Source organism: Mesoplodon densirostris, chromosome 18 (genome assembly GCF_025265405.1).
Source record: "Mesoplodon densirostris isolate mMesDen1 chromosome 18, mMesDen1 primary haplotype, whole genome shotgun sequence".
Lineage (NCBI taxonomy): Eukaryota > Metazoa > Chordata > Mammalia > Artiodactyla > Ziphiidae > Mesoplodon > Mesoplodon densirostris.
Window position 1 is genome coordinate 13,077,338 of NC_082678.1, and position 15,430 is coordinate 13,092,767.

Sequence of the window (15,430 nt, forward strand, 5' to 3'; positions counted from 1 at the left end):
ATGTTTCTGCTGCATTGTTACACCTTTTGGTAGAACTGCCATTACAGCTTTTTAGATTAAGATTCTTCCTTAGAATAGGAAGAGTCAGTTTGTAATCAGACTGCCCCCTTGGAGAATGATGTGTGCCTGGTGTGTCTGCGCACTCAAGGGTGTTTTCCTTTGAAGGAAAATGTGCTTCTTGTTTTAGGTAGCACTGGTTACTTTCAAATGGGTCCAAAGTATTTTTTTGGTTTGGTTTAGTTTAGTTTGGTTTTATCAGCATTTCAGAAGCTGTGTACCTTGGACATAAAAACACAGGTTGAGAGCTGTAGGGTGTATCAGTTAAAAAAAAAAAATTCCATTAGCTACATAACCTCAGACTACGTTCTCATCTTTAGAATGGCTTCCCCTTTGGCCCCCATGAGCCAGGCTCTCCAGGACCCGTCCTCCTTGGCACTCGCTGGGTGAGAGCTCACTTCCCCCTGCAGGAGCCCCATTTCAGGGAGCGTCTCCCACCCACTTGGACCTGGGGGAGCATCTCGGGCCCATGGATACCTCGCTCCCGTGTGACTCAGGGTGGGGGGTGGCCCAGGCGGTTGAGCCCCAGAGCTGGTGTCTGACCACAGAGCCCACTGCTCAGATCTCTATGCTGGAATTTTAGTAAGAACATCTTTGAATTACTGTGGTGATCACTGGTTTTGAAAGTGGGAAGGAGAAAGGTCTGGAACTGTCTTAAGACATGGTGTCTGATTGCCTGGGAACAGCCTCCAGGTTTTGCTCACTTCTGCTGCAGTGCCATGTCCACCCATGTCCACACACTAAAGCATCTCCAGGCCATGTGCACACGAGCCCCTGGGATCTGATCCCAGGTGTTGGTGGGACCTGAGACTCTGCATTTCTCATGGGCTCCTGGGTGCTGTGTTTGGAGTCCGACTGCCTGGCCACTGGGCCTTCACGAAGGAAAGAGCCTGTCCACGGCACAGGGCTCAGAGAGTGGACCCTGTGAAACGTGTACTGGGTTAAGACAAAGGCTCAAATGTACACTTCCTTCAGATACAGTTTCTCAAGGAGTTTGAAGAATGTTTGTTCACCCAAGATGAATTCTTTCTCTTCCAATAGCCCCTTATTTTGGAGCTCTGAATTTATTAGCCCACTGATTTTCTGCTTCTAGGAAACGTAGCCCCTCATGCTCTGTCTGCAGCTGCCCAGCCCCTGCGCACCTGACAGTGACTCGGGACTTGGCTGTCATGTAAACAAACCTACGCACTCTGCCTGAGGGCTCTTGTTGTCTTTTCATGGAATAGGTGATGTTTTACAGCCTTAAGTTTGATGCTGAGGATTCTTATTCTCAGAATTGTAATTGCCCTTATATTGCTTAAATTTAAACATTGTTAATGTTAACATGTCCTTGAAATATGCCTGTAAGAAGATAAAAATGGCCTTCGGCTACTTCTTGAGAGGCCACTCCACTGCTCGTCAGGCTGGAGCTTCCAGAAGGCTAGATGTGAGGGAGGTTCAGAAGTGCCCAGCCGCCTCTTTATTGAGAAGTGGCCCTTCGCCAAGGTAGCATCATGGGGGCCAATGCACGCCCTGGGTCTGATGGCAGGGGGCTGGTGTCACCTGACTCACCAGGACTGCTGGAATCCTTGGGCCGGTCCCCTAGGGCCCAGAGTCCGTTCTTTGACCAGAAGGTCAGGAGTGGTAGTAACTAGACCAGCCTTCGGGGAGGGGCCCACAGCCTCTTCTCTGGCCCAACAAGCCAGCACTGCCTACCCCAGCACCCGCCCCCAGTGCCCCCAGGTCCACCCACAGCGTCTCACAGGTCTGCTCCTCCCAGCAGACTCCCCTGCTCACTGACCAGGGCCTGGGGAATTGTGTGTGTCCTTGCCCTGAATGGGGCTGGGCTGCAGTATCAGTCCCTTTTGGGGTTGTGCCAGTGCACCACGCCAGCCTGCCTGTGAACCTGCTCTGTCACTGGGTCCTGGGGACCAGCCCCGTGAGGCCCTGGGTGCAGCTGAGGGAGAGGTCAGAGCCATGGGTGGGTGACCCGTGGAGTGGTCTCCATGGCCGTGAGGCCACTCAAGCTCATGCCTTGGTGGTCTGACAGTACCCAGCTCCTGGTGGGCAGTGTGGCCACGTGGTGCCCTGGCCACGCCACCTTGAATGGCCCACAGCTCCATGTCACAGGGTCCTGGGGTCTGTGCTGTGACGGCCCCGCTGGGGCTGCAGGTCTCCACGTCGTCGACTGCCACCAGCTTCCTCCAGGACTCTGCAGCCTCAGGGCCCGATGGCAGGCCCGTGCTTCTTCGGGCCCCACTCTTAACTATGGTCAAGGGTGAACAGGACCCCAAGTTGCCCAAGGAGACCTGCCAAGTCCTGTGCCTCTCTCTTCATGGTCCCTCACCTCAGAGGTAGTGTTGCGGTGCCCAGACCTCTGGACCCAAAAGTCTTGCTCATCAGGTGCCACAGGGTGTCCTCAACACGGTGGCCAGCATGATGAAAACGTCCAGCGTGCAGACCACTGAGCAATGTGAAAACAGCAGAAAGGGTCCCAAGTGCTGACACGCCGATGCCGCGTGTGAGCGGGACGTCTGCTTCTGTGGGGGTGACGTCTGCTTCTGCTGGTGGGGACCAGCACCCCCTTCCTTCAAGCCTCCAAGGTGGCCCAGTCTCTGCTTTCTCCCCAGGATGTGATATTGTGTTCAATTTACACTTGAGGCTGGGATGGCCTCCACCTGGCCCTTCTCTTACACTAGCCCCTAATCACAGCCCAGGGAACCCATGTGAGGCTCGGCTGGGTGCTAAGCCTGTGCTTGGTTACACGTTCAGGAACCTGGAAGTGGTCACTGGTGGGACCTGTGTGCCCATGAGCCCAGTTTATTACCTGACCTGTGGACCCTTACTCCAATGGGCGTGATGGGTCTGGTGTCAGCTGGGCCCTTGTGTCCAGCTGCCTCACATGATCAGTGTCCCCTCCCGGCCTTAGATCCTGCGTCTTTGGTGCATCTCCCCTGCCGTCACAGGTCCATCCTCATGGGTGGGCCTCTCCTTCAGCTGGTGGGTCTGAGTCTGAGAACTGGCCCAGATCTGGAAATGGTCAGGGGTGATTTTCACAGTTTCCAAGCACTTAGAATATATTCTACATTGAAAAAAGAATCTTGTCTGAAGAATTTTGTAACCAGTGTATACATTGTAGAGAGTGAGATACTTTCAGATACATTGTCCACCCCCGCCCCCTTTTTTGTGTGTGATTGGTTCACATGTGAAGTTACTTTTGGTTGTTCTCCACGTGTAAGTTCAAAGACCTCGAAATCTAAGGATATATAAGGAATTTGGAAAAAATGTAGACAGTGTCAGTTAATCTTAATTAAAACACATTGGCTTGTGCCTGTATAAAGTTCTAGGTTACAGCTTTTCTTGCTAACCTTGTATTAAGTGCACTTGCTGTTCTGTTCCCAGCGCTGGAGCACCTGTGCCCGCTCCGGCATCCCAGGTTTGCAGCGAGACCAGGGGTTCAGAACAGTCCTGTTGCACCAGAACAAAATCAGCTTTAGAAGGGTTGTTACTGTAGTGCCGGTTTTTTTAAAAGTCATGACCTACAAAAATCTTGATGTGCTGTTGCTGGTTGGTGGTTTTGTTGATTATATCACATTGTTTGGAAAGAATGAAATGAATGCTAAGTATATGTTTGTCCTTGGTCATTACTTCTTGAAGGCCATTTACAAGAAAGCCATTTAATTATGAGGGTGGCAGCTTCCATAAATTGTGCTGCTGCATATTCTCTGCAGAACTTCTGAGATGTTACATGTCAGGCGTCACCGGTGTAGAATTTCTCCACCCACTTATTAGCATTTTGGAGCAAGGATCCGCCCTGGGACAGGAGTTGGGTGGGGTCAGGGAAGCCGCTGTGTTTGGTCTGGGCCCCTCCCTGGGGGTTCACCTGCGCACGGGCGGAGGTGAGAAGCTCTGCATTCTCAGGAGTGTGGAGGTGTGGAGGATGACGGTGGGAAGGAGGCGGGGAGCACCTTGCGGAGATACAGGGCACCCCAGAGCTTTGCCAGCACACGTGGGTGGTCCTTCCCTGTGGCCTCAGGACAGGCCGATGGCAGGACTTCCCTACGTCCCCGATGTGAGTCTCCAGGGGGCTCGGGAGGGGTCCTCAGTGACCTGGCCTGGCTCAGAGTCGGCGACAGGCTCGTGCCCACCATGCCTGGTGGGAATGCAAGGCGGGAAGCAGGAGCTGTGGACCCGTTTCTGCCTTCAGGTGGCGCCAGGGCCATCACCTCATCTCCGCTCAGCGCAGCCTCTTCCTGCCCTATGAGTGCAGCTGCTGCGGCCTCTGTCCACTGAGTGGCACTGAATTGGTCAGGCTGAGCGTGTGCCCTGGGAGTGGCACAGGCGCTGCAGAGAGGGCACAGCTGTTTGAGGGGCCGGTGAGGGGCTCACATTGGCACGAGGTTGGAGGCGGGTGGGTCTGCTGTCGGGATCGAAAGCCCGGCGGACGCTGCGCCACTTCCAGCTCCGTCCTCACCGCACCTTGGAGCGAGCACCGTCCGTGTGCCCAGCGGAGGCCGGGAGAAGTGGGGCGCAGATGGGGGCCTTGCTCAGTCACTCAGGACGGAACCTGGTGCTGGGCCCTGTGGTCCAACTCTGCCTCACAGCGCAAGAGATCGGCTGGGGAGGCCCCAGGCCCGTGGTGCCCAGGGGTGGGTTTGCAGGTGGCAGGGCGGGGGGGGCTCTGCGTCCACGGTTGGCCCTGACAGAGCCTGGGGGGTGGGACGTGCTGCCGGCCAGGCATGGGTCTCTGGGAGTGCTTGGTATTTGGAAGGTGGGTGTGAGGCAGGAGGAGGAGAGGGTGACGGGGGGAGCTGCGGGGAGGCTGCAGGGGCCCTGCTGAAGACGGACCTGGTCCAGAGTAACGGGCTGGAGCAGGATGCCCAGGAGCTATGAGCCGATGAGGGCAGCTCATGTCCTACCGTCTGGAGGAGTCTCTCAGGTTAAAAATCACAGCGACAGAGCTTGTGTTCCTCCACATCTGCCCCACGTTGATGTGACCGCCACACGTGAAAAACACACGTCTGTGCATTTAGGTTTTGTGGAGCGTGGCCTCCACACACCCCAGCCACATCTGACATGTACCGTTCCAGACGAGTAAGCACAGGTGAGCCTCTCAGGAACTAGCAGGTGTTTGAATGGCCCTGTTTCCTAGTGGCAGTTGTTGTCCAGGTAAGTAGAAGTTGATCGATAAGTAAAGTTATTTTTTAGAAAAGATTTTTGATGACAAGAAGCATTTGGGAGTATGAAATAAGGAAAATAGTTAATCTAACTTAAAATATTAAAACATTGCTTCCATTCCTAAATGTATCCACTTTAAGTATTTTAAGGATTGGGTCCATAAGACAATTAGGAGTTCTTAATGAAATCTAATTTTAATTTATATTTTATATTTTAGTAATCTTTATGCATAAATATAAATTAGGAACTAATTTATAAGTATAGCTAATTGATAAAATTATAGCCTTACATTTCTCTTCCCCACCCCCCTTTTTTTTTTCATCTTCAGACCATGGTTCTGAAAGCCCTGCTTAGAGGAACCCTCTAGCAACACCATGAGGATGGTGGGTGGGGAGGGTGGGCTGCCTTCCTCTCAGAATTTGTGTTGCCGGGTCCCGGGTTCATTTTATAACTTCCCTACTTGAGTTTGCTGTGTGGGTGTGCGGTAACAGTTCTCATTCCCATTAAGAACTGAGGTTAGTGAAGTTTAAAAAATTCAGTTTCTGAATAAGATCTTGCGAATGGATGCTGATCCCAGCAACGTCCAAGCCAAGACACCCCGGAATGGCACACCTCCTAACACGGCCACACTCTTGTCCCTTCCCTGCCCCGCTGGTTTTCTCTGTTGTCTTTCCTATTTTATTGACTTTTGCTTTTTTTTTTTTTTTTTTTTTTTTTGCGGTACGCGGGCCTCTCACTGCTGTGACCTCTCCCGTCGCGGAGCGCAGGCTCTGGACGCGCAGGCTCAGCGGCCATGGCTCACGGGCCCAGCCGCTCCGCGGCATGCAGGATCCCCCCGGACCGGGGCACGAACCCGTGTCCCCCGCATCGGCAGGCAGACTCTCAACCACTGCGCCACCAGGGAAGCCCTGACTTTTGCTTTTCATTACTTTGTTCCTTCTGCATTGCATGTAATTGGTTTTCATCTCCCGGCTTGTGTTTTGCCTGGAGCCTCTTTCCTCCTGGTTTCCTCTTTCCTACCTTTTGGTTTTGTTTTGGTTTATGATTCCATTTTATCTGCACTATTGCTTTATCAGCTATCCCTCTTAGTTTCAATATTTTTCAGTGGTTGGCCTAGGGTCTGCAATGTGCATCTTACCCCTCACACGCTACTTTAAATAAATGGCACTTTTGTTAATAAATAAATGGCATTTAAATAGCACCATCTCACATGGAGCATAAGAAGATTACAAAATCACATCCTGTCACACAGTTTATGTGACCAAAAGTCACATTTTTACCAAAGTCAATTATCTTATAAAGAAGCTGCACATGGGAAAATGTCTTCTGCTTTTACACATCTGTTTACCGTCATTGCCACTTGCCATTCCTTGGTATAGATCAGGTTGTTTCCTTCTCCCCAGAGAGCTTCCTTCATCGTTTTTTGTAATTTACGTCTTCTTGTGATGAATAATTTTGGCTTTTGTTTTTCTGAAAAAGTATTTCTTTTGCTTTAATTTTTGAAAATTATAGTACTTGGCTAATGAATTCTAGGTTGAAGTCATTCTTTCTTTAAAGACGTCTCTCCCTTGTCTAGTTTCCTTTGCTTCTGCGGAGAAGTCTGCTGTCATCCTTATATCCTGTTCTCTGTGTGTAATAGGTGTTTTTCTCTGACTCCTTTTAAGATCTTCTGCTTAATACTGGTTTTCAGCAATTTGATTATTATGTACAAGGATGAGTTGTTTTTTTTTTAAAGATTGGCTCTGCTGGGGCTTTGTTGAAGTTCTGGGATCTGTGGTTGTATAGTCTACATCAAATTTGGAAAAATTTTGACCATTATTTCTTCAAGAATTTTTTCAGTCTCCCACTCTTTTGGTTCATTCAGCCTTTGTCTATTGAGCAGCGACTGTGTACAAGGTACCGTGCTGGCCTGGGGTCCACAGTGGTCTGGCATGAGGGCAGGGCAGACAGCACAGGAGAGGAGCTCGGCATCCCACTGCAGGTGCCTCTTTTTATGGTTTGCCTTTGTCTGCCCTGTGGTCCAGACCAGCATTCTTTTAAAAAATGTTAAGGCAGGGCCTCCCTGGTGGCGCAGTGGTTGAGAGTCCGCCTGCCGATGCAGGGGATACGGGTTCGTGCCCCGGTCTGGGAGGATCCCATATGCCGCGGAGCGGCTGGGCCCGTGAGCCATGGCCGCTGAGCCTGCGCATCCGGAGCCTGTGCTCCGCAACGGGAGAGGCCACAACAGTGAGAGGCCCGCATACTGCAAAAAGAAAAAAAAAAAAAATGTTAAGGCAAACAAAATATCCTCACTTTTGTTCTTTGTAGACCAGCACTCACAGTGTTTAAAGCCTCAAAGAACAGCCAGCCCCCAAAGCTCCAGCTTCATTTCGTGTTCACCTAATCCTCCTTCTCCACGTGAGACCCCACCCAGTGTGGTTCAGCCTTCATCAGAGGCAGAGAATGGAGGAGGAGGTTTGGGGAGGGGGCTCAGGCACTCACCATGGAAACAGCACAAGTCAGCTCATGTCCTAGAAAGACCACGTCTGCCGCCCCTCACGGTCTGGCTGGAAGTGTGGCTTTCGGCGCTGGCTGGACTGGGCTGCACTCTGCTGGTCTGCCGTCCCCAGCAGCTGTTCATGACGCAGCAGTCACGGGGCCAGGGCCTGGGTGTTTGTATAGAAGTTAAGCCTCTTCATCTTCATGTTTGGGAATACTTTTGAAACAGGATTTCTACCTCACAGCTTTGATCCACATTTTTGTTTTTTGACTCAAAATCTTTCCTGTTCAGCAATCGAATGCAAGACAGTGTCAACAAGGCCAGAAAACAGATGGAATAGACAGTTTTAAAAAAATACGCTTCGGTCAGATCAGGTGTGGTACCTCGCAACTGGGCAAGGTGATCGATCATTCAAGGGCTGTTCTAATTTACAGCTGAATTTTGTATGTGTTTTTAAGAGAAATATATGAAAAGTTCACACATAGAATTCAGCCGTATGTAAAAAGAATACAGACCTATGGCCAAGTGTGTTTTATCCCAATCAGGAAATGGATGAAAGACATGAAAGATGCTTCCCTGGAAGGTCAGGCAGATGAGAAATTAGCCCCTGGAAGGAGATTCAGCCTTTTGAGCCATCGGGGGTGAATGTTACAACCACAACAAGGTACCACACACACCTTTCGGAAAAGCCAGAATAAAACACATGGCAAGGATGCAGGGAAACTGGTCACACATGCTGCCGTGGGGATGGAAGTGGTGCCGCTGCTTGGGAAAACAGCAGTTTCTTTAAAAATTAAACATGAAACTACCATACGACCCACAGTCACGCTCCTGGGTGTTTATCCCAGAGAAACAAAGACTTAACATTCACACAAAAACCCCTGTGTGAGTGTTTGCAGCAGATTAATAGTAATAGCTTCAAACTGGAAATAGCCTAGGTGTCCTGTAGAGGGTTAAGCTGTGGAGTATTTTTCAGCCAAAAAAGGAACAAATCTCCAGGGAATCACCGAGTGAAAAAAGCCAATCTTGAAAGGCAACACACAGTGTGACTGCATTTATGCAATGTTCTTGAAAAGACAGAATTACAGCACTGCAGTAGCAGGTTCACGGCTGTGAGCTGGGTCGGGGGGTTGGGGGGAGGCTCAGCTATAAAGGCACCACGAGGGCTTCCCTGGTGGCGCAGTGGTTGAGAGTCTGCCTGCCGATGCAGGGGACACAGATTCGTGCCCCGGTCCGGGAAGATCCCACATGCCGCGGAGCGGCTGGGCCCGTGAGCCGTGGCCGCTGAGCCTGCGCATCCGGAGCCTGTGCTCTGCAACGGGAGAGGCCACAACAGTGAGAGGCCCGCGTACAGCAAAAAAAAAAAAAAAAAAAAAAAAACCCAAAAACAAAAAAAAGACAACAAACAAGGACCTACTGTATAGCACTGGGAACTCTACTCAATATTCTGTAATAACCTATATGGGAAAAGAATCTAAAAAAGAATGGATATATGTATAACTGAATCACTAAAAACAAAACAAACAAAAAACAACCACACAACAAAATTCAAGCAAAGCAAGCAAAAACCTTCTCAAAACTCTTCAGTAGCATAACTGCATTAATATAAATTAATCATCATGTGTACGTGCTGTGTATATTAGAGCAAGATTTAAGAAACTCATATATCGTGGGGTGACTTCTGATAGTTTCTCAGTAAGATGACTTGGGCAGTGATGTAGGTTTGCCGACCACTCTGACCTTCCTCACCGTGTTCCTCGGCGGTCAGGGAGGTGGAGAAGGCACAGCCAGGGGATTGGAGGTTAGTGTCGTTTCCCCGAGGCCAGCCAGCCTTTGAGAGCCTTACAGGACCCTCACCAAGGGGCAGGCTCTCTGCTGCCACGGGCACCCCGGCTGCCCTCCCCCAGCCAGAAAGGAGGAGAAAGTCCCCCTCCTGCTGCTGCGAGGGGTCCCTCCCTCAGAAACCAGCCCGTTCCCTGCCTCTGAGCCCTGGGGCTGCTGGTGTCTGAGCATCAGGACCTCTGATATCTGCGGCAGGAGCCAGCCTCTCTCCAAACCTGCCTCACCGACCAAAGAGCCGGACCTTGTTACCTCTGAGCAGTCTTAGAGATGTGTAAACGCGCTGCAAGCAGATACCCCAGCAGAACGTGCACGGGGGCTTCCCTAGGTGCTGGGGCACTGTCAGACAGCAGGACAGGGCTGCTGGGGGTCAGCGTGCAGAGCTGGGTATGCAGAGAGGGGATCGTGTCCATGGCCAGGAGGAGGCAGGGCCGGGTTCCAGGGCCAAGGGCGGAAGGTGGTGGTGATGCAGGGTACGGAAGAGGATTTAGAGGGCAGCTAGCGCACATTCTTCCTGGGATGGGGTGTGCCCGTCTGGTGGCGTCGTGGGGCGCGGGGCCGCTGTGGCAGCCTAGACGGCTGGGGAAGTGAGCTCTTAGGGCTGCGACTCTTGTTTATTTAGAGGCTGGAAGGAGAAAGTTATTGAGAAACGGGGCTGTTCCAGTGGCTGCAGTGGATTTATTTTAAGTCCTGTTTGTTATTGTTTCACAGATTATCGGTTGCCAAGTGAGGAGGGAGCCCCCCAACTCCACCGAACGATACACACGGTGGATCAACCAGCTGGCGCCCGACCAGCTGCTCACCCAGGTACGCCTGCCGTCTGCAGTTGGCCCAAGCCTCCCCAAAAGGTACTTTTCATGCTCTTAGCACCTGTGTCTGCCTGCCTCCTGGGTGCGAGGCACAGTCCAGGTAGGCGCTCCCTGGAGAAGGGAGACAGCGTTTCAGAGGAGCCCGGCCTGGGGAGGAGCCGGAGCCAGAGGGCAGGTGTGGAGGGCCCGGCTGGAGACCTGGGAGCAGGGCACCCACAGGCCAGCCGCGTAGGCTGAGGTGGACGGATTCAGAGGGCAGGAGGCCGGGGCTCGGGCAGCGCCGAGCTGCTGCAGGGGTGAGGCGTCCAGGAAAGGCCTAAGTGTCTGGTGGGGTGGGGCCATCCCCGAGCAGGGCAGCTGGAGGGGGGCCGGGTCTGGGGAAATGAGCTGAGTTGCACCATCTGGGTGGAGCTGGTCAGCAGACATCGGGAGCCCTCGGAGCTAGAAGAGGGCGTGGGCTGAAATCAGACTAGAAGCCACCACGAGCGGGGCCACGGCCTGGAGGAGGAGGCCAGGAAGAGGTTCTCGGTCTCAGCTGTGGGGTCCTGAAATCCATGGGACTTCGGGTGGGTCCACGACCGTGTGTTGATGAGGTGTTGAGTGAGGACAAGAACCAAAGATTCTCTGTTCATCCACCTTTGAAAACAAGCCACTGCCTCAGCATGCCGGCAGCCACTTAATGCTCCATAGCAAATCACCCCAAAAGAGAGACTTAAAACAGCCCCGGCTCTTGGGGATGGGCCCAGCCCTGGTGCCCCGCCGATGGCAGATGCTCCAGACTCTTCCTCCTGCTGGACGAGCTGCTCCCAGGACTCACCCCGCCTGCTACCCCACCCAAGACCGGAGAAATGTGCTCCTCAGGGTGGGGGCCCCAGTCAGAGGGGGAGGAGTGGGGAGCAGCCCCCAAAGCCCAACCAAGAAGTAGCTCTAGAAGGCCTGGAAACATTCTCCCCTCCGTGAGGTGCTGGGGTCTGTCCCACGTTGCGATTCCCTGTGATCCTGCCGTATAAGGAAGTGCTTTTTTCTAAACTCTTTTGTAAACTGAAATCTTGGTATAATGGAATGATTTATAATGATAATCAGCTTCTGAAATAAGAGCTGCTTGTGATTATGGCATCAGGTGTTCTGTTCGCTGAACTCAAAGAGACGCAGAAGAAACCCTGAGAGTTTCCTCTTGTGGGGCCGTTTCACATGCTTCTTTGGATAATCCAAGATTATTTACCCTTTCCTCTTCAGTGTTGGGTTTGCCAGTTGCTTCTGTTATCAAAATGACTTCACCAGCTTTTAAGTTCTATGCCGTTCAGGCTGGTCCACACACAAAAAAAGCACTTTTGCATTTGGATTTACTTTTCCCATTTTGAGATGAATATTCCAGTAATGGCCTAATAGCTACAGGTGGTGCACTAATAACAGGTAATAATAATAGGTGCACTAGTAACGAGTGCGGGCAGTGAGGGCGCTGGGGAGCCGTGAGGAAAGGAGAAGTGCCGGTGTATGTGGCCCACGTGGCCTCCTCGGAGCTGGCAGGGTCTTAGAGGGTCTGTGAGTAAGTGTAGAGGTGGCTGCGTGAGAGAAACTGCTGAGCTGGCTTCTGCCATGTGCTGGATTTTCTGGGAGAACGTGAGTCACGCAGAAACTGTGTGACTGAACACTGAAGGAATAATTTACATGCAGCACATTCTCAGCCAGAAATACGAGTTCTGAGCCGAGGGCAGACTTAACTGTTTACTGTTAAGCATCATAGAAATAATTAAGGTAGGGTCTTCCTAAACAGTGTTTTTCTTTAGCAAGTTAGGGGAAATTAAAGTATAAAGTTTCTCAAAGTGAAAGAAGATATCTCTTATTTAAGCCATTTCTCAACTGTTACAGTCACAGAAATCACCAGCACTCTGTGGGGTCTTTGTTCATAGTCTAAACTGAGTCACATCTGTGAGGTGGAGCGCAGCGTAATTCGGTTTGATATTTGTGTGTCTACTTGAATGTCTGATTAGATACCCACCATGCGCAAAGTTGAATCAGAGTACTATAAAATTAACACTCTGCTAATTCCAAGTAAACCAAGAGGTGGAAAGTTGTCTGGACAAATGGCCTGGAGCCTGTGCCAGCCTGAAAATGCACCTGTTTTAGGCAGGGCCCACTTTACACCTTAAGCGAGGGGCTGTTCCCAAGGGACCTGCATCTCTTGGATGGGGATGGGGGGCAAGGGGAGGCAAGGCCAGACCCCACCTCCGCCTCAGAGGCTGCCCCTGGGGGGTCCCGGCAGCTCCAAGGAGGGGTTGGGGGCCCTGGCAGCCTGCCTGGTTAGCTGGGTCCTTACCGAGGCCAATGAGCCCAGCCCTGGCTGCCTGGAGTACGTGCTCAGGTTCACAGCGGAAGGAAGACAGCAGGAGTGGGTGAGGCGCCCCCTTCAGCCCAGCCCCACCTGGTCCTTGTCCTCCACGCCTGCTCCCAGCTGCCCTTGCACCTCTCTCCAGGATCCGTGCTTCCTTGGTGTCTTAGCCTGCTTGGGCTGCCATAACAAATGCAACAGACAGCTATTTCTCGCAGTCTGGGGGCTGGAAGTTCGAGATCAAGGTGCCAGCAGGTGGTTCCTCCTGAGGCCTCTCTCTTGGGCAAGTAGATGGTCGTCTCCACCCCGAGTCCTCACAGGGCCTTTCCTCTGTGAGCTCACTCACTCCCGGTGACTCGTGGATCATGGCTCCACCCTTATGACCTCATTTAACCTGAATTACCTCTTTAAAGGCTTCATCTCCAAATGCAGTCACATGGGGGGTTAGGGCTGCAGTGGGCTTTGGGGGACACAGTTTGGTCCATAGCATTTGGACACCCTCTTTGGCTCCTCCACAGCCCCTGGTGGTCCCCCTTGGTCTGTGTCCCCTGCCCCTGGGCCCACAGGACACAGTGGTATGTGGACAGGGCTGCAGTGAAGAGAACAGCCCCCCTTGCTGTACAGCCTCTCCTTCGTGGCCCCGTGCGTTCCACAGGGAGGGTGTCACCCAGCTTTCATCTGCCCGCAGCGTCTGAACAGCTTGGCATGAACGTAAATGGGAAAAATTTACAACCCACCTGCCAGCACTAATGCACAAACTCTCACTTTATCCAGTATCCAAGGACTCTAGACAAGCAAAATTTCTAGATAATTAAAGTTTACCTCTGTAAGTACAGACTCTTTACCTAAACCAGCACTCCCCAAACTTGTTTGATCATAAAATAGCTCAAAAACTTGAAAACAATGCAGATCCCTCTTCTACGCCTGTAGAGTTTCTGATTTAGTGGCTCTAGAAATGTGCATGTTTAACACGTGCCTGAATTTTTTTTTTTTTCCTGCAGTACGCGGCCCTCTCACTGTTGTGGCCTCTCCCGTTGCGGAGCACAGGCTCCGGCCGTGCAGGCTTAGTGTCCATGGCTCACGGGCCCAGCCGCTCCGCAGCATGTGGGATCTTCCTGGACCGGGGCACGAACCCATGTTCCCTGCATCGGCAGGCGGACTCCCAACCACTGCGCCACCAGGGAAGCCCCCTAACGGCAGTTTTTTATGTGCTTATTCACCATCCACTAAGAGTCTGTTCTGATCTTTTGCCCATTTTCTTATTGGATTGCTTGTTTTCTTGCTATTGAGTTTGAGTTTCCTTTTGGACAGAAGTCCCTTGTTAGGTGTGTTTGCAAATCTTTTCTCCTTATCTATGGCTTTTCTTTCATCTACTTAGCAAGAGTCTTTCACAGAGCCAAAGTTTTTAATTTTGGTGATGTCCAACTCATCTATTTTTTAAATAGATTGTGCTTTGGGTATCAATGTCTAAGGATGCTTTATGTAACTATAGGTCACAAAGATTTTCTCCTAAAGTTTTATAGTTTTATGTTTTACATTTAGACCTATGATTCATTTTAAGTAGGTTTTTGCATAAGGAGCGAGGTTTGGATCAAGGCTCTTTTTTTTTCTTTCTTTTTTTCTTTTGCTTACAAATGTCCAAGTGTTTCCACACCATTTTTGTTGAGAATACTACCTTCCTTTATTGCTTTTGGCCTTTGTCAAAAATCAGTCAGCCGTGCTCGTGTGGGTGTGTTTCTGGGCCATTCTGTTGCACTGATCTGTGTGTCACTCCATGGCTACACTCTTCTGGTCACTGTAGCTGTGGAGGAAGTTTGAAATCAGTGTGGTTCCTCCAACTTCATTCTTCTTTTTCAAAATTATTTTTGCTATTCTAGTTCCTTTGCCTTTTCAAATACTGAGCAGTTCTTCAGTTCTGAGCAGACACTGACTGGGTGTCCTAAAAAACTCAATTCTGACTCCACCTGCCTGGAGACAGCGTCAGATCCCACAGATTAAGGGCTCAGTCCTACAAGACTGCCTCACTTCAGCCCAATCACAAGTCCGGGTCGTCACCTGTGCTTCCACCTGACTGGCTATAAATCAGGGTTTCCACGACCCCCTCCTCTGTCAATTAATTTGCTTGAGCCATTCACAGAACTCAGAGAAACATTCACTTATGTTTACAGTTTACTGTCGTGGATATGATGAAGAATACAGGTGAACAGGTGCGTAGAGTGGGGTTCCAGAAGCGTCTTGAGAACAAGAGCTTCTGTCCCCATAGAACATGAAGATCCACCCACATTTCACGGATGGTGGCCTCTGGGCGGGGACCTTGCCTGTGTCACCCCCGTCACCCCTCCCTGACCACCATGACTTTCTGGGACAGTGGTCCTCCTTCATTCTGTTGCCCAACCTGAGGCAGGTTCCGCTCGGGTCTAGCTCTAACCTGCATTCACACTGAGAAGGGGCCCCTAAGAAACTGGTGCCCAGCTCTTGCTGATTTGACACAACACAGTCCAGCATAGTGAGATTTCCTTTTAGGTGGAGGAGAGTAAATTAGCTAAGAGTAATTTGGAAAAATTTGCTAGAACCAAAGATGTGGGCTGCCAGATGAAAAGGGCCCTTGGGTATCTTGCCCAGGGTGCGAGAGAAGACCCTGCCCAGGATTTAAAGCCCTTGGACAGTTCAGAGAGAAGAACAGCAGGAACAAATGTGGTCTTGGATTTCTCAACAATTGCAATGGAATCTGTAAGACACTGGGACACAAGTTTCAGAATT

General features: G+C 51.1%; 1 protein-coding gene across 3 annotated transcripts in view; it reads left to right on the forward strand.

The window, feature by feature from the left end:
• Window positions 1-15,430, forward strand: part of B3GNTL1 (UDP-GlcNAc:betaGal beta-1,3-N-acetylglucosaminyltransferase like 1) — a 117,628-nt gene that overhangs the window by 53,448 nt on the left and 48,750 nt on the right. For all 3 annotated transcript variants that reach the window (XM_060081512.1, XM_060081513.1, XM_060081514.1), the window contains one exon: window positions 10,244-10,339. In XM_060081512.1, the coding sequence (XP_059937495.1) occupies window positions 10,244-10,339 (96 nt within the window). The remainder of the gene's footprint in view (window positions 1-10,243; window positions 10,340-15,430) is intronic.